Source organism: Meles meles, chromosome 6 (genome assembly GCF_922984935.1).
Source record: "Meles meles chromosome 6, mMelMel3.1 paternal haplotype, whole genome shotgun sequence".
Lineage (NCBI taxonomy): Eukaryota > Metazoa > Chordata > Mammalia > Carnivora > Mustelidae > Meles > Meles meles.
In genome coordinates this window covers 7,260,033-7,283,172 of record NC_060071.1, presented here as the reverse complement: position 1 = coordinate 7,283,172, position 23,140 = coordinate 7,260,033, and the positions used below count along the sequence as shown (strand labels likewise).

Genomic DNA, 23,140 nt, shown 5'->3' with positions numbered 1-23,140 from the left:
CGATCCCAGGACCCTGAGATCATGACCTGAGCCGAAGGCAGAGGCTTAACCCACTGAGCCACCAGGCGCCCCAGCTTCCATGCTGTCTTGGAGTGTGACACTCTCCCCATATCTCCAAGGGGTCACCAACTCCAGAAACTCTCTGAAGACCCATCCTTTGGGATTTTTATGAAGGCTTCATTTCATGGCAAGACTGATTCCATCATTGACCATTGGTGATTGAACTCAATCTTTGGTGTCTTCCCTCCCTGATCGGTGGGTTGGCTTCCCTGGCACCCAGCCCCAATCCTTAGGTTACCAAGCGGCCTTCTAAAACTCACCTCGTTAACGTGCTCTCAGCACAGGAAATTCCACAGGTTTTAGGAGTTTTGTGCAGAGACCAAATATATATTTCTTACTATATATCACAGTATCATAGTCCTGAAAATAGTCTCCACCTCACTCTGATGATTCCTTCTCTTCTAGACTGGAGGGCCTTGATGCGAATACGCACTATAGTTCACATCTACGACTCATCCAAAACCCAGAAAGAGAAATGTACCCCTGGTCCTATGTCTGCCGTCTCCTTGGACCCATGTTTCATTCCCAGGGCAGCCTGGCTGCCCATGAAATCAGCAAGCCTCACTCGGGGACGCCCCCCCTCTGCAATGAGCAGGTACAGAGGAAGCAGGGCGTATCGGGACCAGGGATCACAGAAAGCAACTTCCCCGACCCTGAGTGAGAACACAAGGCTACTTCTGAAGCACAAACAAATTCCATTTCACCGGCTTCCATCACAAAGGCCAGCTGTCTGGGAGGGAACCAGTATGCTGGGATCCAGGACGCAGCCGGGCTACCAGAACGACCATCCAGCAGAGACGCAGATGGAGGCATGCCTGAGACTCTCCCTCCCTTCCGCTCTTTTAGCAAATGTTCAGAGGGCCTTCCGCGCCAGGCACTGGGACCAGTGATGACTCAAGCAACACAGGGAGGGATCAAGAGCCTCAGCCTAGACGCGCGAAATCAGGCTTCTCCTCCTGTACCATGAGTGATGTGAGACTTAGCCGAGTCCCATCTGGCCATGATTCCCTCATTTGTAAAATGGAGAGGACAATTGGACCCTGCTTATCTCACACAACTGTTTCAAAACAGATAGGACTAAATGCTTAAAAAGAAAAAAAGAATGGAAAAAAAGAGAGAGAAGAAAAGGAAGCACCCGGGTGGCTCAGTCAGTTAAGCAACTGCCTTTGGCTCAGGTCATGATCTCAGGGTCCTGGGATGGAGCCCCACACAGGGGTCCCTGCTCAGAGGGCAATCTGCTTCTCCCTCTCCCTCTGCAATGCCCCCCACTTTGGCGTGCAGGCTCTCTCTCACTTTCTCTCATAAAAATAAAATCTTTAAAAAAAAAAGAGATAAAAAAGGAAGAAATTATTTCCTAGGCTAGGCTGATACACTTTCATGTCAAGTACAAAGGGAGGAAAACACAAAATGGTTCATGACTAAGGAACTATATAGAAATAGTTTCTTTGCATGAGCCTAGGCGCTTTCACAGAACTCAGGGCTTTTAGAAGGTCCATTCATTCCCTTCAGTTCTCTCTCTCTGCATCCAGGAAGCTGATTCACTGTGAAGCAATGCAACACTCAACTATCGGCTTGGAAACAAGGGAAAGACACCCTAAGAGATGGCTCTCTCTGCACAGGGAAAAGCCAGTCATCCTTAAAGAACAAATCAGCCGAGACCCACACGATGATAAACTCGTTTATTTCTCTGCATTTAGTTGGCTGCGTGCTGTTCCCTACAAAGATGGGACAAGCACATAATGTCCACAGGCGGCACCACCCGTCAGAGGTCCAAGAGAAATCTCCTAACCTGGGCCAGGTACTTGGGTTTCAAATAGTCGCCCAGCTCCTCCTTACAGACCCAGACGTGCTGGCCCTTCTTCCTGGTCTGGGAGAAGTCTCCAGTTACTAGCAGTGCTTTGAAGAAGAATACTTTGGCCCCGAGGCTACTCTCTGTCCGCATTGCTTGAGGGAACTTGAACTTGTAGTGGCCACAGGGGGCGTTTCCCAGGAACTTGGCTTCCAGGTTGTTTTCTGAAGGGGAGAGGTGAACAGGGATGATGAGGATGGACCCACCTGTTTACTCCGGCTCCCCCAGTCAGCGGGGGTCTGAGAGCCATTTCCAGCCTGAGGTAAAGCAATCCCGGAGAGTGAGGACGAGGGTCGTTCCTGAGGAGGCTCTCCCCGTCTCCGTCCATGGGCTCCCGGGCTCCAGATTCACTGGGTCCATCCCGTGTGCCAAGCTACTGCTCTCAGACTGAAGTCAGCGATGCTGTTCAGAGACCACTAGCTGGAGTGAGAGCCCCAAGCTTCTAGACTCAGCCTGGCCACTGGCCACCGGCCACGGCCTGCTGATGAAGGACCAAGACACTCAGTATCTGTAAAGCAAAGCTCATTAGCCTTTCATGGGAACTGTCATTTGAAAAGCATAAAAAGGACCCAATTTGACTTCTGTGAGCTGAAAACATCATAACCAAAGTTAAAAGACAAAGACAGACGACTGGATGTTATCTAGAATCTGTAGCAAAGGGTTAACCGCAAGCAATCCATTTCAAAGGAAGGGGGAAAGGACAGATCAGTCATAGCACTTGGGAAGCCGCCCGCTAAACAGGAAAAATAAAGCTGGATTCCACCCACTCAGTCCTCACTTCACAACGGATACACACGGATCAAAGACGGAACAACAGAAATTTCACTTTCATAAAAAGACTGGGTATTCTGGATGATGGTTTCGTGGATGTTTAATACTTTCTGAATTTCTTTATATTTTCAAATTTTTCATTAAAGGGAAAAAAAACCACACAAAAGAGTACTAGAAAAAATGTGGGATACTCTCTGTATCATTTTTGAGAGAGAAAGCCCTCACCAAGACACAAAATGTTAAAAACCAATAAGAGAAAAAAGTATTTACATAAAACTAAATCTTTCAACAAGGAAACACGAAGCATAAGAAGCCAGAGACAAAACGGCACACTAAGAAAAATATTTGCAACACACTCCACAAAGGATGAGTGTCTTCAGGTATAAGTACGAGAAATCAATGAGCAAAAAGCCAACAAATCTAAAAGAAAAGTGAACTAAGCCTATGAACCTAGAGTTCACAAAAAAATAAACACCACTGACCTATAAACTCAGTCAAAGATGCTCAATCTTACTAACAATTAAAAAATATAAATTCTGACATGTCACTATTACTTAAGTCCCAAAACTTGGAGCTGTCCACGGCTTGTCAAGGACGAGAGGAAAATGGGCCCTCACAGCATCATCGGGGGAGAGGTTAGCGTGAACCGCTATCTTCAGCAAGAGTCGCCAGTCTTAATTCTGCGAACCCTTTCAACCAGGACTCTGCTTCCAGAACCGGAGCCTCCCAGATATGTTTCTGTCCGCGTAAGCGAGGATGAGTGCACAAGGATGCTCATTACCGCTTATTTGTAAAAGCAACAGACGGGTGAGCCGTAGCATACGCGTATTATGAGATCTATGCTGGGCTTAGAAAGCGTCAAGGTATGGCTTCACACGCTGATACAGAGAGATACTTAAATGCTACACAGAAGAGAAACGAAGGTATGTAACCGGGCTCCATATGGGGGAGAAAAACCAGATGAAGTATGTATGTGCTTGTCATTTTTAAAAAGATATACCAAAAAATAAATATATACACACACACACCCCCCAAAAATTAAATACATTAAATAAATAAATAAATAAATAAAAGAATACACCAGAAACTGTTAATGAAGGATGCCTCTGAAACAGGAAAATCACTTCTCACCCTATCTTACATTTGCTAAACACCATTTTGATAGTTTTTTTAACCATATATAATGAATTGCTTCTCTCAATACTAACAAAAACAAAAACAGAACTGAAGCAAAAATACTATTGGCATCAGAGGAGAAATTGATATGTGAGCTCACCTACAACACAAAATGCCAGCAGGGCGTATCTGTGAGTGGTGGAATTACACTGGCAAGTTTCTTTATACCGTCCTGAATTTTCCACTTATTTCACTGAATATTTTTCTATTTTTTTTATTATGTGGAAAATTTTTTTCTATTTTTCTATTTTTTCTATTATCTATTTTTCTATTACCTGGAAAAATGGGTTAAAAAATACAGTTAAATCAAGATGAAAAAAGAAATGGTTGATTACAAACTGAGCAAAGAATCACGAGGAAATACACGGAGCCAATAAACACATGACAATACGGTCAATCTCACTAACAATCAGGAAAATGCGGATCCAAGAGAGATCATTTTGCAGTGACTTGGACAGGCAAAAATTACAAAGACTCGTCCATGTGTCGGTGGGGTCGAGACAAATGCGCACTTCTCTCCGCCACTCCTGAAAATGCCCAACGGTACATACATTCTGCAGGACAAGTGGGCAAGACCCATGGAAAACGTCAACGTGTCCCCCCTTGACCATTAATTCCACCTTGAAGAATTCCATCTTGCAGGACTGGGGAAGGGAGGGGCCAGCGGGGAGGAAATGAATGGATTCTTACACACACACACACACACAGATGTACATACACACATTTTTATATTTCTTGAGTTCTCCTTTGCCATTTTAATTATTTTCTATTATTTGCCGTTTTAATAACTTCGCAATAAACGAACACGTTTTATTTGTTATGCTCCTGTTTAATGTCAAAATCTCTTTCGTAGCTTTCCTTTCACATCTATTTATTACAGCGGGAACATTACAAGGACAGTGGGTTCTGCGGTAGAAAGCCTTTCCACGTGGCACACGGAAGGGACAGCGGAGCATCTGTCATGTGTGTGAAGGAAGCTGAGCATCTTAACAGTGATCCCGGTGAGAAACCCAGACGCCACCGCCTAGGGGACAGTGGAGGCCACAGGAGCATGGGGAAGGTCCCCACCCACTCCATCCTGTCTCGCTCCCGCTCTTGCAGGCCACACAGGCCCCTTGTGGGCAAGGAGCAAGGGGGCACACAGCGGCTGCTGCTTTGTTAGCAGGCGCTTGTGCAGGCCACAGGGCCAACGGAGCAGCGTCAATCCTGCCAAATCTACATGCCCAATAAACATTCCGCGAGCATCTACTGTGAGCCAGGCACTTTGCAGAGAGCTGGGATGATGGGGAGGAACAGATGCCGTCTGGACCTTCAAGGCAGTCAGAATTCTAGCTGGGAGGAGAAATGTGCCATACACCGATTACTGAGCACTACAGTAAGTGAAAGAGGTGCTCTCCCCTGCAACGTGAGCTCCCACGGAGCAGGGGCGGCGTCCTGTTCATCTGTGACCCGACTGCCTGCACGGTGTCCAGCAAATGGGAGGCTTAGCGTAAACGTTCGTGGCAGAAGGTGAATAAACGCACACACAAATGCTACGGGCACCTAGAGGGAGGAGTAGCTCGTCTACCTGGAGGCTTGGAGAAGGTTCCAGCATAGAATGTATAACGTACAGCTGCGTCTTCAAAACGGAGTCATCAGACCAAGGAGGAGTAAACCGCTCCCGTCAGAGGCCAGCATGCCACAAAAGAGATGCACGAACAACCACATTACAGGAGGAATGCAGAAGGTCTGCTAGGTTGAACTCAGACTATATGTCAGTGTGCAGCCAGATGGAAGACTGGCAAGCTCAGGACCGGAGCAAACGGATTTGTAGGCCGTGCTCCAAACTCTGAACTTCTACAGGAAACCCTTTAGGCAGAGACGCGGCAGGGGACGTGTCTGAAAACTCACTCTGGCAGCACTGAGGGGCACGACCTGAAGGCAAAAGGGAACCTATCTGGCACCTACTTCAAAGGTCCAGTACCATGGTTCTCAACCACTGTGACTTCACTTCCCTCGCAGCATCTGGCAATGTCTAGGGACAATTTTCACTGTTACACTAGGGGATGTGGAGATGGGCCAGCGCCACTGATATCTAGTGGGCACAGGCTGGAGATGCAGCTGGCCATCCCACAATGCTCAGGGCAGCCCCCACGAAGAATTACCTGGCCCCACATGTCAACAGTGCCAAGGATGAGAAAACCTAATCTGACAAAAGGGTGATAGCTGACGCTGTGGGAATGAAAAAAGAAATATTTAGAACAGACCAGGCGGGACTTGAGAACTTCAGGATGTCAGAATGAGGTCAAGAGATCCTGAGGTTTCTGGTTGGGTAAATGCGTTGTCAGGCCAGTAAGCAAGGCCGCGGGGACAAGAGGCGCAGGCTGCGAGTGGTAGGACTGTCAATCTTGAGAGCACACACTGACTTGTCAATCTCAGCAAGGGACAGGGAGAGCATGGGGATGGCGCCTGCCAGTCTGCCTCCCCGCCTGCCTCCCAGGATGGTATTGTAGCAGACCCCGAGATGTGTGCTGAACTGAATGCTTGCCCCTCAAGCCAACCATTTTAAGATAAGCAAATAAGCCTCTTTCATAGAAAGTTTAGGAGGCACCTTCCAGTTGGCTGCCTACACTGGGCCCTGGGGCAGAACCTAAATCAGAGCAGAAAGAGCTTTATCAGGGATAAGAGAGTGTCAAATCTGAGTCACCAAGAGGTCTTCCTCAAAATGACACCAGACAGCCAAGAAATAAAAATGTCCTCATTTTCAAAGAGATACTCGAAATTCAAAGTCAATTTTAGAAGGCAGTGGATTACCTAGATAGAGATGTTCTGAAGACCAAGTACTTCTTCAGCATCTGAAGTATGGGCTAAAGAGAAATCATGAGTGATGGGTCATATTCCATATATGAAAGAACTAAACACACTTTCAAGTTCTCAGTACAATATGTTGCTTTAAAAAAAAGGGTAACTCTATGCAGAGCAGATCAGGAAAAGATCCATCCTATGCAGAGGTGAAATAAAATCCACTTCCTCAAGTCACCCATAGATTAAAGTAATCAAAAACGTGAGAAAAGATCAAACCAAACAGCAGATCATGCTCATTTTTACGAACAATAAATAACGAAGCTTTCAGTGGTGTTAAAACTGAAAAACATTTTACTGTAAATACTGATGGCTGGGAATCCTGTCTAAACTGTTAGTTCTGCTGGTGTTCCAGAGACAGAAATGCCACTAACGGGAAGGTAAGTAGGACCCATGGAGTCAGCAGGACCCGCGATGGCTACCCATGACAATGAAATATCTTACAATCATGGGCTCAAGGGAAGATATGGGCCAATTAAACCCAAAAAGGTACTAGGATTATCTATTCCTATGGAATATGCAAAACTGTGGAAACCTAGAAAGTTCTGTACTTTGTCGGGAAGACACGGCTGACTGAACAGAAATTGAAGCTCTCCATCCTTCAGGTACGACAGCAGCTGCTCAGTGAGGCAGCCACAAAGGGCCCCTAAGCAGCATTGACCTGCTCAAAGACAGCCATGGGAGGAGGAAGGACCTAAAACCACACTCTTAATTCTGCACAGGAGGTAAAGGCCCAACAAGAGGATCTCTTCAACCAATCCAGCAGCTTTGCCAACCTCCCCGGGCTTGGAACTAAGACCAAGCAGAGTCTTCATGAAGAAAGGAGCCACTGACTCCAACCTCCAGATCAAAACCTGTTGAGAGACCTCCTGCTTTCCTTTCAGAAGCAGCAGCCGCTGTGGTGGATATTATTACTCGGTGAATGAAAAAGTAGATTGGGGTGGGGGTGGGGCTCAACCCAACAAAGGATGGGAAAAAAATACAGAGTTCAATAAAACACATATTTTTTATAAGTGGAAGAATTATTTTTTTTTTTTTACCATCAATAAGACCCATGTGCTATATTAGAAAGAAAGAAAGAAAGAGAGAGAGAGAGAAAAGAAAAGAAAATTTAAAAATCTCAGTGGGACAAAGACTCTCACCTGACCTAAAATTTTTTTCTAGGTGAAATTTTTATAGATATCAAAGTTCCCATTAACGACCCACCTCCAATCCTTCCAGCCATCATCACAAGCCGGTCTGCAAAGGCCATGGCTGAGTGTGAAAGGAGTCTTCTGAGGTTCGGAGAGAGGCAGGGAACTCACCTGAGAGCGTGGCCAGGGTTCGTTCCGCTGTTCCTCGGAGGGTCTCCCCGGGCTGCCACTCTGCCTGGGGAAGCAGCCAAACATCCTGGTCACCAAGCTTCTCTTTGACCAACAGAACAAGGTTCCTGTCTAGCTTCCGGTGCAGTGAAGTTCGGTCATTCTTTTTATCGGCTTCTATGAAGAAAAGGGGATCAGAGAAGACAAAAAGACTGTGATCTGCCAGAACCGAGGAGAAGAGTTTTACAGTCTTCCTTTAAGGTAGAGCTACAACCTTTACCATCCTAAAATCAAATTACGACCCTGACCCATCTCTCTAATTCAGACTTCTTTCGGGGTAGAGTCTCACGATCTTAAGAAAACTACAATATAAGAAGAGAAAACCAAAAGCTGAGCTTCTCCTTTGAAGAGCACGACCTTGTGTAGGTACTTTGAGCGTCTGGAAAAGAAGCTATACCCACACTACTTCAAACACTGCGACTTCACTCCTTTTGACACTTACTGACTTAACTTGGCCCCCCTTTCTCTGTTCTTCGGTTTCATCTGAGATAAGAGAACTCAATCCTCTGCTTTAGGAGAGATTTCAGATGATACACCGAAAACGAGCGGGAAAGGCTTGATTTTCCCCCCCACTCTCACCCCCACACTAGGAAGTAAACTCAGATACATTCATGAAGTTTAACTGAGAAAGAACAGGTTATCCCAACACCCTTAACCTCCCACTCAAAAACACCGGCCTTTAAAAATTACATTCAGCGGGAAATGAGGAACAGGCAAAAGACTTTATTTTTCTCCCACCCAAAGAAGTTTTGCAACCATCTGCTACTTAAAAAACAAAACAGGGGCTAAGCAAATGTCCTTTGTCTGAAAACCAAAATACCCTCCTTTTCCTTTTCTCTTGCTGGCCTAAAAAGACCACAAACCTGTTATACGAGCTCCAGGTTTGAACTGTAGGAACTTCTGCTCCCACGCATCTTCCATATCCTGCGCCAGCAGTATATTCTGCTCATCCTCTTCTTCATCATACAAGTCAGCTTTCTTCTTTGCCAGTTGCTGGGCTTCATCTAAAGCACGAAGCTCATGGTCTGAATACAAACTTCTCTCGACTTCAATCTGAGAAAATTAAAAGGACAAAAAAACAAAAACAAAACAAAAAACAGGCGAGAATAGAAAACAGAGCTATAGCACACTTGACGTACCACCCAGCATAACCAGACATACAATTAAAACACCACAGGAAAATAAAAAGAAAAACAGTCATCTGCACTTTGGGCTCGAGTTACATCTGCTAAAATGTTAGAATGGGATTGGAGGTCAAGCTGCTACAAAGAACAGAGAACTGGGACAGGCACCACCTGTGCACTTAATCACACTCCAGCCCTGTCAGCCCTTGGTTTCGCCACAGACCTTCCTGCCTCAGGGAGTGTACAGATGCTGTTCCCTCTTCCTAGAATGTTTTCCTTCATGCTCTTCTCCGAGGAGATTGCTACTCATCCTTCAGATTTCAATTTAAGTACCCCTTTCTTTGGGAGGTATTTCTTGACACCAGCCACAAAATCAGATTAGATGTCCCGCTTAAAATGTTTTATAGTACCCTGTGTCTTCCTTTATTACACTTAGCAGGGTGTGCAGTTATACAGTCATGTGATTATTTGGTTGTTGACCGGCCCACCGCCACTAGACTGAACACTCTGAGAACCAGAGGCTTATATGTCTTACTCGTCCCTAGCACTTAGCACAGTGTCTATACAAAAGAGGCGATAAATGATTATCTATAAAATGATTAATTAACTATTTGAAGAATAAGTTAATGAGCCAAGTAAAAAGCAGGAAGTGAAGTTTAGAGCTCCCAGCAGCCAACACAAAAAACATCTCAGATTCTAAGGAAACAACCTTCAATCACTGTCTATGGGGATTTAAGCTCCTCACAGCCCCCACAGTGAGTATTTGCCCCTGTTTCCTCACTTGCCCCTCACACACAGACTTTATCACAGTCATCTTATATGTGTGCCCACTATATTCTCCTAAAACACCACATCAGCCTCTAAATTTCAGACATTCAGACTACCTGCGATAGGAACTAAGCCGTCTTGTTCAGCACCGCGTACCTACCATATTTAGTGAGAAAGAAAAGCAACTCTTAGAGCTGCCTGGCGTGACAACAAAGAATCCCAATGAAAACAAACTTTTACTGAACACCTTCTATGTACCAAACCGACCCAGTAAAGTAGATACCGTTGCGCAGGTTGAGTACGCTGAAGTTCAGAGAGGTGAAGTGACTTGCCCAAGGTCACTGAGACTGGTGCCGGAGTCGGGATCGAACCCTGGCCCACGTGCTTCTCTTGGTTCCCCAGCAGCACCTTGAAGCCGCTAGCCGCACTTCAATCCTACCTGCTGTAATAGAGCCGCCATCTCTTCCTGCAATGGGGTCAGCGGCTTCGAGACCAGCGGTGGCCGCTGCAGGCACACCGCGCCCAAAAGGCGCCATGGAGACCCGCTGATCGAGGGTGCAGCCGCAAGGGCTAGGCTGCGAGAACCCACGTTACCGGCCCAGAGTCTCTCGAACTGCCACCAGCCCTTTGCCACCCCAAACAGAGACTGCCTTATGGGCGCCGCCATTCTTCTGCCCTCCCACAATGTACCGCGGCTCCCTGCGGGGTCCTGGGCCAATCCCATGCTCCCACAAGGCAGCGCGGGAGCGGCGGACGAAAGAGTTCTGTCCCGGGAACTAGCAGAACGAACCACTTCAATATGGAGGGGTAGGCAAAGAAGTTTAGGGGAAAGGGAAGAAACTCCCAGTTAGCGCTCGAAACTACAATTATTGCAGAGCATTTAAATGGGAATAAAAAAATCTTTAATGGACCTCAAGGAGAGGAATGAGATGATTTTCCTTGTACGCCCCCCCCCCCACGAGCACTCGAGGTCCTGGTGCCGCTCCGGCTGCGCCAACCTCCGAGGTCGCCGCGGACGGAAGCTGACAGGGGTCAATCCAAGTCATGCAGGTGGTACGAAAGACAGGGTCTTGGCTCTTGCGGTCTTGGGGTTGGCCACCGACGCCCAGGTAAGAATGATCACCACCCCCTCCCCGAACGCACGGTCACCCCCGCGACTGCGCTTCTGCCTGTGTCCCTGAGCCGCCTGGACCTCACCGAGCTTTCCCTCCCCGCAGGGTCGTGACCCGGGCGCCAGCCTCCACCCTCCACACCGGCGCCCAGCAGCTGCAGGACGCGGCGGCCAAGCAGGAGGTTGAGGAGAAGGCGGCGGCGGCGGCGGCTCCGAGCCACAGCAGTTTCAGGTGAGGGCCTCTTAAGCCCAGCCCTCGGGACACCGGCACCGCCGTCCGGAGCCCGACAAGCAGTGAATTCCCAACTCTGCCACTTGACGGCTTTGGGACCCTAATGCAGATTAGCCTCTGAGCCCCAGCTTTGCCGTCTACAAATGGAGAGGATGCCGAGAAAGTTTGCGAGGATCAAATGAGATGAGCCTTGGCACAAAGTGGGCGCTCTGTGAACAGTTAGATGAATGAATGAGTTAATGTCGGAGGTGTATAGTAAATACCACCTTTTTCCCTCTGAGAGGGGTGTCGCGGCGGACTAACAACCTTCCCTGCGCCTTGGATATAAAATGGGAGTTGGGGGAACAGGGGGTGCTACACTGTGGTGTAGATTATTGAGTTGGGGCGGGGTGGTTTTTGTGCTCACCCCTAGGGACTAGCCCCTTGCTTTCCATCAGTGCTGCTACCCCTGTGTTCATTCGCATCCATTCAACAAATGTTTACTGAAAACCTGTTTGGTGCCAGGTACTGTGCTAGGTGCAGGGAGTACAGATACAAAAGATCATTCTTTCCCCACCGGTCGGTCACAGGCTGCAGAGGAAGACAGTCATGCAAGCATTTTTGGCATAATCTGGTCGGTAGTGTATTGGAGTAAGAACTGGTTGCTAGGAAGTATGAAGGAATGAGTGTCTCACTCCTAAGGAAGTCGGGCAAGACTGCCAGGAAGATAATGTGGCGCTAAGAACTGAGTTGAGCTGGAGTTAAGCTGGGCAACATGAAAGGGATAATTTTATGCAAAGCTAATATTCTGTGTAAAGGCATGCAGTATGAAAGCACGTGGTATAGTCCGGTGTGTGCCTGATGGCAGATGAGGCCAGCAAAAGAAGAAATCGGAAGGCTGAGGGTCTTATCTGTAACAGTGCGGCTTTCAGACTCTTGCCACTGTAGACAGTGGGGAGCTGCTGAAGGAATTTAAGCCAAGATCCTGTTGGGGTCATTCAACAATGTCAGGCACTGTTTAAGGCATTAGGGACACATCAGTGACCATACACCCCAAAAACCATGCTCCCGTAGAACTTAAATTCTAGTGAATAGGGGGGCAGGAAAGAGAAAACATATAAAACGTGAGGGTATGACAGATGGTGAGAGTGTGTTTGTCTAGTGTTTGGGAGGAATAGCAAGAAGGTCATTGTGGAGTGAGGAGTGCAGCAGGGGATGGGGATGGGGATTTCCGGCTCATAGGACCTGGTGAGGACTCCAGCTTTGACTCTGGGTGAGATGGAAAGCCGTTGGAGAATTTTGAATAGAGACTTGAAATGATGTTGCTTCATTTTAAAGCATCCCTTTGGCTGCCATGTCGATATCACAGTGCAGAGAAGGAAGGATGGAAGCTGGGAGACATTTTTTTTTTTTAATTTGACAGAGAGAGAGATCACAAGTAGGCAGAGAGGCAGAGAGAGAGAGAGGAAGCAGGCTCCCTGCTGAGCAGAGAGCCCGATGTGGGGCTCCATCCCAGGACCCTGAGATCATGATCTGAGCTGAAGGCAGAGGCTTTACCCACGGAGCCACCCAGGCGCCCCTGGGAGACATCTTCTAAGCAGTTAGATTTTTTTTTTTTTTAGATTTTATTTATTTATTTGACAGAGAGAGAGATCACAAGTAGGCAGAGAGGCAGGCAGAGAGAGAGGAGGAAGCAGGCTCCCCGTGGAGCAGAGAGCCCGATGCGGGGCTCGATCCCAGGACCCCGAGATCATGACCTGAGCCGAAGGCAGCGGCTTAACCCACTGAGCCACCCAGGCGCCCCCAGTTAGATTTTTGAAACAATCCAGGCAGGACATGATGGTGGCCTGGACCAGGATGACAGCTTTCCGCGTAGGACATAGAGAAAGTGGGGCCAACAGGATGTGTTTGTGTAAGGTGTGAGAAAAGGAGAGGAAGGAAGGAACACTACAATTTTGGCCTAAGCAGCTGGAAAGGTGGAGTCGTCATTTCCTAAGATGGGGAAGGCTGCAGGAGCTTGGCTTTGCTCAGTTAACATCCAGGGGAGGTACAGTGTCGGCTTTTGGAAACGGGGTTCAGGGGACTGCTTGGGGCTAGAGAGATACATTTGATTCATCATACAGATGATGCTTAAAACCACAAGACCATACAAGATCATCGAGACAGTAAGTGTAGATCAAGAGGAGCAGTCCAAGGACTGAACCCTAGAACCCTCTAACATTTAGAAATTTAGGAGATGGGGGGAAATCATCACAAGAGACAAAGAAGGACATTCCTGAGAAGTAGTAAGAAAACCGAGAGGGATTTTTTTTCTTTTTTTAAATGTAGTTCAAGGCTGGAGAGATGAGCTGTGTCAGATGTTTTATGAGAAGTTACCGGGCTGATGACGGAACTGCTCATTGGATTTGACATAGTGAGTTGGCCGATGACCTTGCATAGAGCATTTCTGGCGGAATAATAGGGCTAAAGTCTGATTGGGGTGGGTTCAAGGAGATCAGAAGACAGAAAGAAACATCAAGTGTAGTCCGTTCTTTGAGAGGGAGTAGAGAAATGGGCAATAGCTCAGGGAGGCTTTGAGATAACGAGGGTTTTGTTTGTTTTTAGGTTGGGGAATTGAGGGCATGTTTTGCTGATGGGAAGGATACGGGGTGGAAACATCGCTGGAGTGATGTCCTTGAGAGGCAAACGCAGGTGGAGCATCATAAGAGGAGAGAAGGCAAAGCTTGTGGGCACAGATGTTTGGTAGAGGAAGCTGGGAGCAACTCTGATTGCTTGTATTTCTCTGCGAAGGTCATCAGCTGGCCGTGGGGAGACAGGAAGGAGGTAGAGGCTTCAGGAGACAAAGAAAGGCATAAAATCGTCATCCAGGAGACTGGAAGGATGATTGAGTTGGGGACATGCGTACAGTGCTGAGGGCCCACTTGATGTCAGAAGTCATTAAAATAAAGCAGTAGTTCTCAGCTGGGGCAGTTTGGCCTCCAAGAGGACTTCTAGCAAGATCTGCAGGCATTTGGGGTTGTTACAACACAGGGCAGTGGAGGGACAGCTAGTGGGTAGGGGCCAAGAATGCTGCTGAACACCCCACAAGGCGCAGCCAGCCCCTGACCACCAAGAATTATCTTGCCCAATGTCAGTAGTGCTGAAGTTGAGAAACCATGATATGTAGAGAGACCAGGTCAACACTGGTGTGGATTTTTCTCTAGATAGCTGCATAGAAGCATGCCCAGGCTCGGCGTGGCTGGAGGGATGGATTCAGCCAGGGTTAGGGTTTGCCAGGAAGGTACGATGAAATAAGAGGGGGCAGAGGACTGAGAGGGTGTGCAAGGGAGCGATGATAATGATTGGTTATGAAATTCACTGGAGGCCAGGAGAGAAGTGAGGGCCTGGGGGTGGGGAGGGAAAGTGAACCAGCAGGAGGGTCGGTGGGCTGGGAAGGGTTCCTGGAGTAGGGGTCGCAGGGGTGTGCCTGAAGGTAGGTAGCCTGAGTGTGCTGCTTAAAACCAAGGTCATGAGGAGGTTGCAGACCTGGCAATGACAGAGGCCCGGTATGACCACAGGAGGAAGTAGCAGGCCGGGATAGAGGACCCAGGATCACTGGAGAAAAGGAGGTCAAGAAACAGAACCCATACGGTTGGAAGGATCTTGTGGTTGTGACAGGAGTGGTGAGCCTGGAGCTCTCATCGCTGCATTTTTCTACATTTATTTGCATTGTTAAACAATCGTCTCTAGCCACAATTAGAAAGTGGGTTACAGACCGTGCGGCCAGGCTTTCTTTATCTGGAAGTGGAACTACGGCAGACCCGGCCCAGGTCCCAGCGTCTGGTGCACTGTCAGGGGCCATTTGCGGGGGTCGCCCTCCCTCCCGTGCCTGAGCTGCTTGCGGTAGAAATCAGCCTTCCCTTCTAGCCCTTCAGCAGCAGAGAGCAGAGACTGTTTTCAGTGCTCAGCCCTTCCGTTTTCCCGTGAGCACGGGTATGAAAAGGCAACAGACTCCAGGGCTTTGTCTTTGCTTTGTCTGGGCTTCCCCCAGGGGAACCACTCGCTCATTTATACATTGGACCTGCTCAGTTTTGAGGCCTGATCTTGTTCGTGCCTTCATTTAAGTGGTTCAAGTTCCAAATCCTCCCGAGTCCAAAACCCTTGCTGTATATGAAGGCATGATATTAGTATGGTCAGACTTTAGTAGGCTTAGTTCTCGGACCCCCTGAGTCAGTAGAGGAAATGATCCGTGGGGAAATGATGTCCTCTCAGAGCCTCATCCGCTTTCCATCTTGGCTTGTAGGTTGAAAAGCCAGCGGCCTGCTCAGGGCCCAATCATCTCTACATCAGGCCTAGCAGGGAGGAACACACTTGTAACTCGTGAAGACCGTTGCGGTATTTTCTGTTTTGTTTTTGAAAAACATCTCTAGGAAAGCAGGTGGGGCTCGGCACCAGGATAGCGCTCTTAAAATATTTTCTGAACTGCAGTCTGTTAATTTCAGGAGGCGTGGGGTGGTACAAACATGGGTCTGGTCCATGCATATAGGCAGGACGCGACAGCAGGCTTACTCGTGTCTGGAATGTTGAAGGACAACCCTGTGTTTGAGTAAAAGGAAGCACAGTGTGGCGGACTGGTCTTTGAACTGAGGCAGGTCTCCTAGGCACAAAGTCTGGCTTCCCTTGCTGACCCTGTTCTCCTATTTGTGCCTCAGTTTCTCCACCTGCACACAGAGTACTGACCTAGAGGTAGCCAGAGGACAGATTAGGCCAAGATAGAGAAAGATCTTGAACTCAACATAATGTCTAGATCAGTGTTCTCAACCCTGGGTTCACATCTGGTTCACTGGGGATATTTTAGGAGTAGAGACTCAGGCCCCATCCAGAAGCGAGGCATCGGGACTGAGCATCAGAAGCACAAGATTCTGCCATTCCACCAGCACGGAATGCTACTGGTCTAGGATAGAGATTGGCAAACTGGGTCCCTACCCAAATCTGGCCAGGTGCCTGTTTTTTTGTAAATACCATTTTACTGAAACATAGTCAAAATAGTCGCACCCATTAATTTACTGTTGTCTGTGGCTGTCTTTGCACTCGAGGCAAAACTGCCCAGTTGCAACAAAGACTCCGTGGCCAGCAAACCCTAAAGTATTTACTATATAGCCCTTTACAGAAAAGGCTTGCTGACTTCTATCATGGGGGATACTGGATTTTTCTTACGGTAATGATACTACAAGTATTATTAAAATTATTTTGTCCTTTTTTATAAAATAGTCAAGATATCATCTAAAATCAGAAATAGATGTTTGACTTTATTCTTTTATTTTTTTAGTCACAGAAAGAGTGGCCCGTAGAGAATTGAAAATAGTGATTTGAATGTCCCAGAAGGGACACAGAGAGGTAGGGAGGGTGGATTAAATGCTGTTTTTCTACTAGCAGAAAGTCACTAGATGTATCCATAGTCAACACTCGAGGAAAGACCCAGTGTTCATGGGAACAGCAGTAGCACCAGATGGACTGGGGACAGCTACCCCGGGAGCAGGTCCGGGGTCCAGGGCTGTTGGTTTTCACTGACTTAAAGAAAATCGGGATTTACCTAAAGTGTTTCTTTAATTACAGCATTTACCCTCCAGTTCCAGGACAGGAGAGCCCTCTGAGGTGGGCAGGGAAGAAATTCGAGGAGATCCCAATCGCACACATCAAAGCATCCTACAACAAGTAAGAGGAAGGAGCACCTGGGAAGGCCTTGGGGGCTTCTTTCCCCTTCGTGGGAGAGGGCAAGCCCAGGGGGCCGTGTTCTGCATGTCAGTGTTGATGCAGGGGTCCCCCAGCGCCCCTCCTCCTTATTTTGGGAAACCACCTCTGTCTTTACAAAATTTCTTTAGATTTCGTGAAAACGTGAACTAGGTTGGACAGATCCTAGTGTTAAGCTTTCTCAGCCTGCCTTAGGACTAGTATTTCCTGCTTCTCTGAAGTCGGAGAGAGCGGTTATTAGGGCACGTGTGTTAAGTGTTATGGGTACTGGGGAACAGAGGATGGGTGAGATATATGTGTGACAGGTGGCTTAAGAGTCTATGATTTAATGACAAACTCACCAAAACGTAAATCTGCAGGTAAGTATTGTCCCTTGGAAGTGACTTCGGGTGACTGTGCCCTGACCTCCAACCTCGAAGGGCTATGCGGAGTCGTGATTTAATGTGTGACTTCCAGATGAGTGTCGGGGCCTTCCCAGCTGCGTGTTGGCAACAGAAACCTTGCTGACCGCAGGGACAACTTTGCAGATCAGCCCCCACTCAGGGGGCTCAGCCTGCCCGGGAAGCGATTCAGAGAACCGTACAGGGGACTGTTGGTCGGGGATGGCATGTGGGCGCAGCTGAGATGCCATAGGATTTGTCCAGCATTCATGTGATAAGCTCGAAATGAGAGAAACTGGGTTTCTTTTTCTTCCCTTCTCAAGCTGATAAGGACACAGGGTAGTGCGCTCTGTATAAGTGCCAATGGCCTACCCCACGTGTCTCTACTGAAGTTGTATCGGGGACAAGCAGTTCTCTTGCGCTTCTTTACGGCACAGAAAACCCGGGAGCCCTGCCAGGGGGAAAGGGCAGTCGTAGCCAGGCCAACAAGCCGATGGTCTGGACCCGGGACTGCCCACCGGCCTCCCCGGAGCTGCTTCTCCACCTCCCTCTTTACTGGGAGTCCGCAGGGAGCTCCTCAGACCAGAAGATAGAGAGACAGTGGCCAAGGGGAAATGAAGAGCATATCTAAGTATTTCTTGAAGTCAGTTGGGGATAGCTAGAAAAGTTTCACTTAAAAAAAGCTTTTTGATCGTGGAACAGAGTGTCATTAGCATTAAAATGATCCAATAGCGACTATTGCTCACTTTTTTAGGTATGAGAATGGTTTTATGGGATTTTTTTTAAGTCATCATCTTTTAGAAATGTATACTGAAATATTTACTGATGGAATGATGGGTCTGGGATTTGCTTCAAAACAACCCATTGTGGGGGAAGAAGGGAGTGGAAACAGGTCACAGATGAGAGTAAATTGGATAGGAGCCAGTGATTCCCGAAGCTGGGTGATGGGTCCATGGATGTTCATATCCTCTTCTGTTTGTTTCTGGGTGTATTTGAAACTTTGCCTAATGAAAGCCTTCTTTTTTTAAATGACCTGATGTGAAACATCTAACTTCTTAGGAAAAGAAGCCCGACACGGGTATCAAATCTAATTTAGACACCAGCCACAGGGAAGACACTAGGAGGGAAACGTGCCAGCCTTCTCCTGGGTGACATTTAACCACTTCGGATTCTGCAGCTTGTCCTAGCGGCTCAGACCCCTAAAACAAAATACCACAAACGGAGGGCTTAGCCAACGGACACGGATTCCTCACAGTTCTGGAAGCTGGGTGCAGGGAGCCAGTGTGGGGGGCTTCTGGTGAGAATTCCTCTGAGTTTCAGGGGACTGGCTTCACATTGTGTCCTCCCATGATGGAAGGGGTGAGGGAGCTTTCTGGGGCCCCATAAGCCCAGTCACCTACTCATCTCCCAGAGACATGACTTCTGGGGGGACACAAGCATGCAGTCCATAACGGAGTGGTCCTCAGATGATATGACGAGTTTGTTTGCGAGGGCCTGGCTTAGTGCTCTTACTGCCCTGACCAGTCATTATGTCCCGCGCGCTCCCTGCCTCCCCAGCACACAGATCCAGGTGGTCTCCGCCGCTCACCAGCCCCTAGCCCGCACTTCCTGTGGCACAGAGGGATTCCGGAATGCCAAGAAGGCCACGGGCATCGCCGCACAGACAGCAGGCATAGCCGCTGCCGTGGTAAGTGTGTGTTCTTTCTGGCTCCCTCTGTGGTGTGTCCCATTTTCTGCCTGGCTCATCGCTGTGAGGAAGATTCTCCTCGATGTCATTCGGAAGCAGTGGTGTCTGACAACTCCTGTTCGCTACTCCAACCGTGTGCAGTCTGAGAGATCTGTCTCTCTCTTTCTCTCATGCAATACCAATTTCACTGTGAGCTGTTGCAGACCTTTCCAGAAGCAAATTGGCAGTATGCTCCTTTTAGTATATTTATTGATCATCTGCTGTATACCAGACACTTTATGTTCATTACCTTAAATCCTCAAGATGCCTGCTATCACCCATGTCTTTGAGAGCCAGGTAAGGTCCAGAGCGCGACTTGCTTTGAGTCGTTGGTCCGGGGCCCCGGCCTGTACGGTCTGCCATGGAGCCTGATTTACAGAGGTTCACGCTCTGCCAAACCAGAAGTACTTCCTGAAGGAAAACCTTGGCCTTCAAACAAAGCCCGATGCCCCAAAATATTATTTGCTATATATTAATGATCATCAAAATATAGTATGGATTGTATACACTTAAAATGTCAATCTTAACAGTGGCTTCTGTGTGGCAGGTTGAGTGAACTTATTTGTGTTTTCCAGACTTTCTATAATGAACTGCTTTTATAATCAAGAAAGAAAATGTGAAATGATAACACTTAAAATTTGTAGTAATTTTAAGTGGTAACACTTTTGAAGTGGGTTATTTAAGCGAGGCCTTGAAATTCTGCCTTTCCTGAGAAAAATGTGAGCGATGTTCAGGAATCTCCATCAGGTGGCAGTGCTGCCCTGGGTTAACAGGGGACACAGGCGGCGGTAAATCTAGAGCTGGACTCTGGACTCGTTCCCATTCCACGCTCTGCTGGTGTCTGCCCTGCACCGCCATCATCTGTCCTTTGCTGCCTTCCCTGTTTGCTGCCTGGTTACGTATGTGGGTGCCTTTGCCCCCCAGCACTAACCACTTGCTCCTCCTCTCCAGAAAGCTGCAGGCAAGGGCGTGACCCACGTCCGAGTGGTGGTGAAGGGCCTGGGCCCAGGGCGCTTGGTAAGTGGCAGGGAGGCTCTATGGCATGCACGCGTCCTTAGTGAGAGAAACGGGGCTTGAGCACAGAGTCAGGAGAGGGGAAGAACCCTCTCCTCGAATTCCAGGACTGCTTGAGTTTCTGTCTGATCTAACCCACTGAGCTTCTCAGAAGCAAGCCCAGGTCACCGAGTCTAATTCATCAGATGCTTACGGCGTGCCTGCTGCATGCCAGGCACTGGGCATGGGAAGGTGCTCCATGGCGGCTGTCACAGTGGGTACCCCAGTACAGACTGGTGGGTCCAGCTGGTAAAGCTCGTGCCCAGGGTGCTGGGAGCCCACTGGGTATGTCCTCAGAGAGGTGGCATCCGTACTGATTTTCCGAGAACAGCAAGGCATTAGCTAGGTGTGCAGGGAGGGAGGGGACCTTCCAGGCAGAGGACACTCCAAAAGGGTAATGCTTAAGGTGTGTTGGCGTTTACAGGTGGTCCCAGTTTTGAGATCATAAAGCACAAGGTGGGAAGTAACAGGTGCTCCTGGAGAAAGGGACAGCCGCGAGGACGCAGTGAAGCGGTTTGGTTGGGAGTCCGGGGGGAGAGAAGACAGTCAGGACCGTAGGGAGCAGAGCCCCCACCCCATCCCTCCAAGCCCTGCCTGCACGTGCTGGGTCATCGTGTCTGGGACCGTGGCATTCTGCTTTTCTTCTCCTTGCAGTCTGCCATCAAGGGACTCACCATGGGGGGCCTGGAAGTGATCTCAATCACAGACAACACCCCCATCCCACACAACGGCTGCCGCCCCAGGAAGGCTCGGAGGCTGTGACGGAAAGGAAGCCTGTCCCTGAACTGTCCTCAAGTCCCACCTCCAGCTGGACGTCGTGGAAGGCACCCTGTCGGAGCTCCCTCCGGAGCCAGGTTCACTGGAGAACCCTCAGGGAGCAAGGGGGAGCTTTGCCCCCTCGCGTGGTGGCCTTGCTTGTTCCTTCATCTGGAGACTGGTGTCCAGAAGGGACTCGAGAGGACACCCAGGGCAGCCGCAGCCCAGACTCCGCAGCCAGTAAACGCTGCCTCCGCTCTGCAGAAATAAAATGCATTCTATCACCTGTAGATACCTGTGAGGTTTCTGCCTGCCGAGTTACAAACGGTAATCCCGCTGACTTCTGAGAGTGAGGTGACTGTGAACGGAGGCGTGAGACCCCAGGCAGAGGGGGGAACGTACACACGAGTCACTGCTTACCCAACAGCCTCCTCCCTACTACCAGGTGTTTCCTTTCGGGCCCTAAATGGAGAGCTTCTTGCCTCCTCCCTCTGGAGTACTCTGGTGGTGGAAATTCCACCATTAGCGGGCATATTTAAAGTTCGTGCCAGCGGTGTGGGAGGACAGCCTGAGCTCCCTCGCAGTGACCTCTTCCTCTGCACTGTGGGGCTTGAGCAGTCCCCGCACCTGAGATCCAGGGACCCCAAAGCGGGGAGGGAGAGCTGGGATGGTGGGGACACAGGTGGGCTCAGCGTGGGAGCCCCAGGCAGGACTAGCTGCTCACTGGCTGCCTCTGAGCTCCCTGGACACCACGCGGGAACCGAAGGCGAGGGTTCTAGAGACCTGACAGGAGGGACCCCTCCTCCTTGGGCAGAAAGGGCCAGAACTGAGAGCATCATAGTCAGGAAGGAGCAGGCACATCCACAGGAGCGCCCTTCCTCCCACGTGAGCAGGGACGGGCCAGGTGAGCAGAGAGGCGGGCGGTCCACATCTGGGCCCAGCCGGCTGGGCAGTGCGATTGGCCTGGACTCCAGGGACTTCATCCACAGGTGCCCTTTTAGACAGGAAAGCAGCTGGTTTATGCAGGGTTGGAGCGGGGAAAGACCACAACTTGGACATGAACTTGAAAGGGAAATGTCTCCCTACTGCCTTCTCTCCCATCCTTGGCAGGACCTGTGAAGGTTCACTTGTGACCCTTGACTAAAACCCAGCTGGAAGCCTGTCAGGTTAAGGTCATTGCTGGAAGGAGTTCCGCTGTCTCACCATCAAACTAACCCGTAAACATGATTCATGAAAAACATGAGCGCTCACTCACACGGCTCCCAAGAACCACTTCACCATTTGATATGGTTTAGCCTTTATGGGGTCAACAGAGGACAGTCGGACAGTTTTATCAGGCAGGGCCCAAGCAAGATGGTTCCAAAGGTTGAGAAGGTTAATGAGGTTTTCTCTACAGAGTTGTGAGCATGGTTGAGAGAATAAACAGAGCATTCAAGGACTGCCAGAGCAGGAAGCCATCCCCTCTATTTCCCACCTACAGGACCAGGAACAGTTCTCAGAACTGGGCCACGAGGCCAAACCCTGGCCTGGCTGAGAAAGGAAGGAAATGCCCTGACTGTTCCCACCCTCCAATCACCTGCAGGTGTCTCCGTGGCTGAACCCAGAAGCCGGAAGGGAGGGGAGCAGGCTGGTGTGGTCCTGGAGGGTCAGCCTCCCAGGCCACAGAATGGTGGCCTCTGTCATTTCTGAAACCCTCCATACACTGTAGTGTATTGGCTTATGGGGTATGGCTTGGTTGGCATGGAGGTTCCTGGGTTCAGACTGGACAGGAAGACAAATGGAAAGAAAAGCTGACCGAAGGATGAGAGAACAGGAAGGAGTCAAACACCAACGATAAGGAGCAGGTTCAGCAGATGTGGAGAAGGGGAAGTGGGTGTGCAGAAGTTTCTAGACAAGAAGGGACGTGAGCATTAGGGACTTTCAAGCTTGCTCCTTTACAGGCGATGAAGTGAGGTATGTAGGCGTCTAAAACCGAGTGGGAATAAGAATCCCAGAGGTTTAAGGCAAGAAACCGTGAGCTGGGGGAAAGAAAGCTGTCAGTCTTACTGCTGAAGCTGCAAAGGGAAGTCAGGGAAGGGGACAGAGAAGAAGGCTGTGAGGCCAAAGGTCCCCAAGCAAAGCAGAGTGGCCGAGAGACAAGGATGGCGTGATCCCCACCCATGGCCGCTGCACGTGTGTGGTGCAGAGTTGGGTGAACCGAGCTCTAGGGGCCAGGGCAGGTAG

General features: G+C 49.1%; 2 protein-coding genes across 2 annotated transcripts; one reads left to right on the top strand and one right to left on the bottom strand.

The window, feature by feature from the left end:
- Positions 1 to 1,722: 1,722 nt before the first annotated feature.
- MRPL46 (mitochondrial ribosomal protein L46) lies at positions 1,723 to 10,627 on the bottom strand. Its single transcript, XM_046010065.1, has 4 exons — positions 10,390 to 10,627; positions 8,922 to 9,111; positions 8,002 to 8,175; positions 1,723 to 2,073 (listed from the first exon to the last, which is right to left on the bottom strand). Exons 1-4 carry the CDS (start codon positions 10,615 to 10,617, stop codon positions 1,823 to 1,825), a joined length of 843 nt encoding a protein of 280 aa, XP_045866021.1. The 5' UTR covers positions 10,618 to 10,627; the 3' UTR covers positions 1,723 to 1,822.
- Positions 10,628 to 10,751: 124 nt separating this feature from the next.
- MRPS11 (mitochondrial ribosomal protein S11) lies at positions 10,752 to 21,212 on the top strand. The gene is made up of 6 exons (XM_046009968.1): positions 10,752 to 11,059; positions 11,168 to 11,293; positions 16,868 to 16,966; positions 18,940 to 19,069; positions 20,060 to 20,125; positions 20,816 to 21,212. The coding sequence occupies exons 1-6, from the start codon at positions 10,995 to 10,997 to the stop codon at positions 20,921 to 20,923; spliced, it is 594 nt and encodes a 197-aa protein (XP_045865924.1). The 5' UTR covers positions 10,752 to 10,994; the 3' UTR covers positions 20,924 to 21,212.
- The last annotated feature ends 1,928 nt before the right edge of the window (positions 21,213 to 23,140 follow it).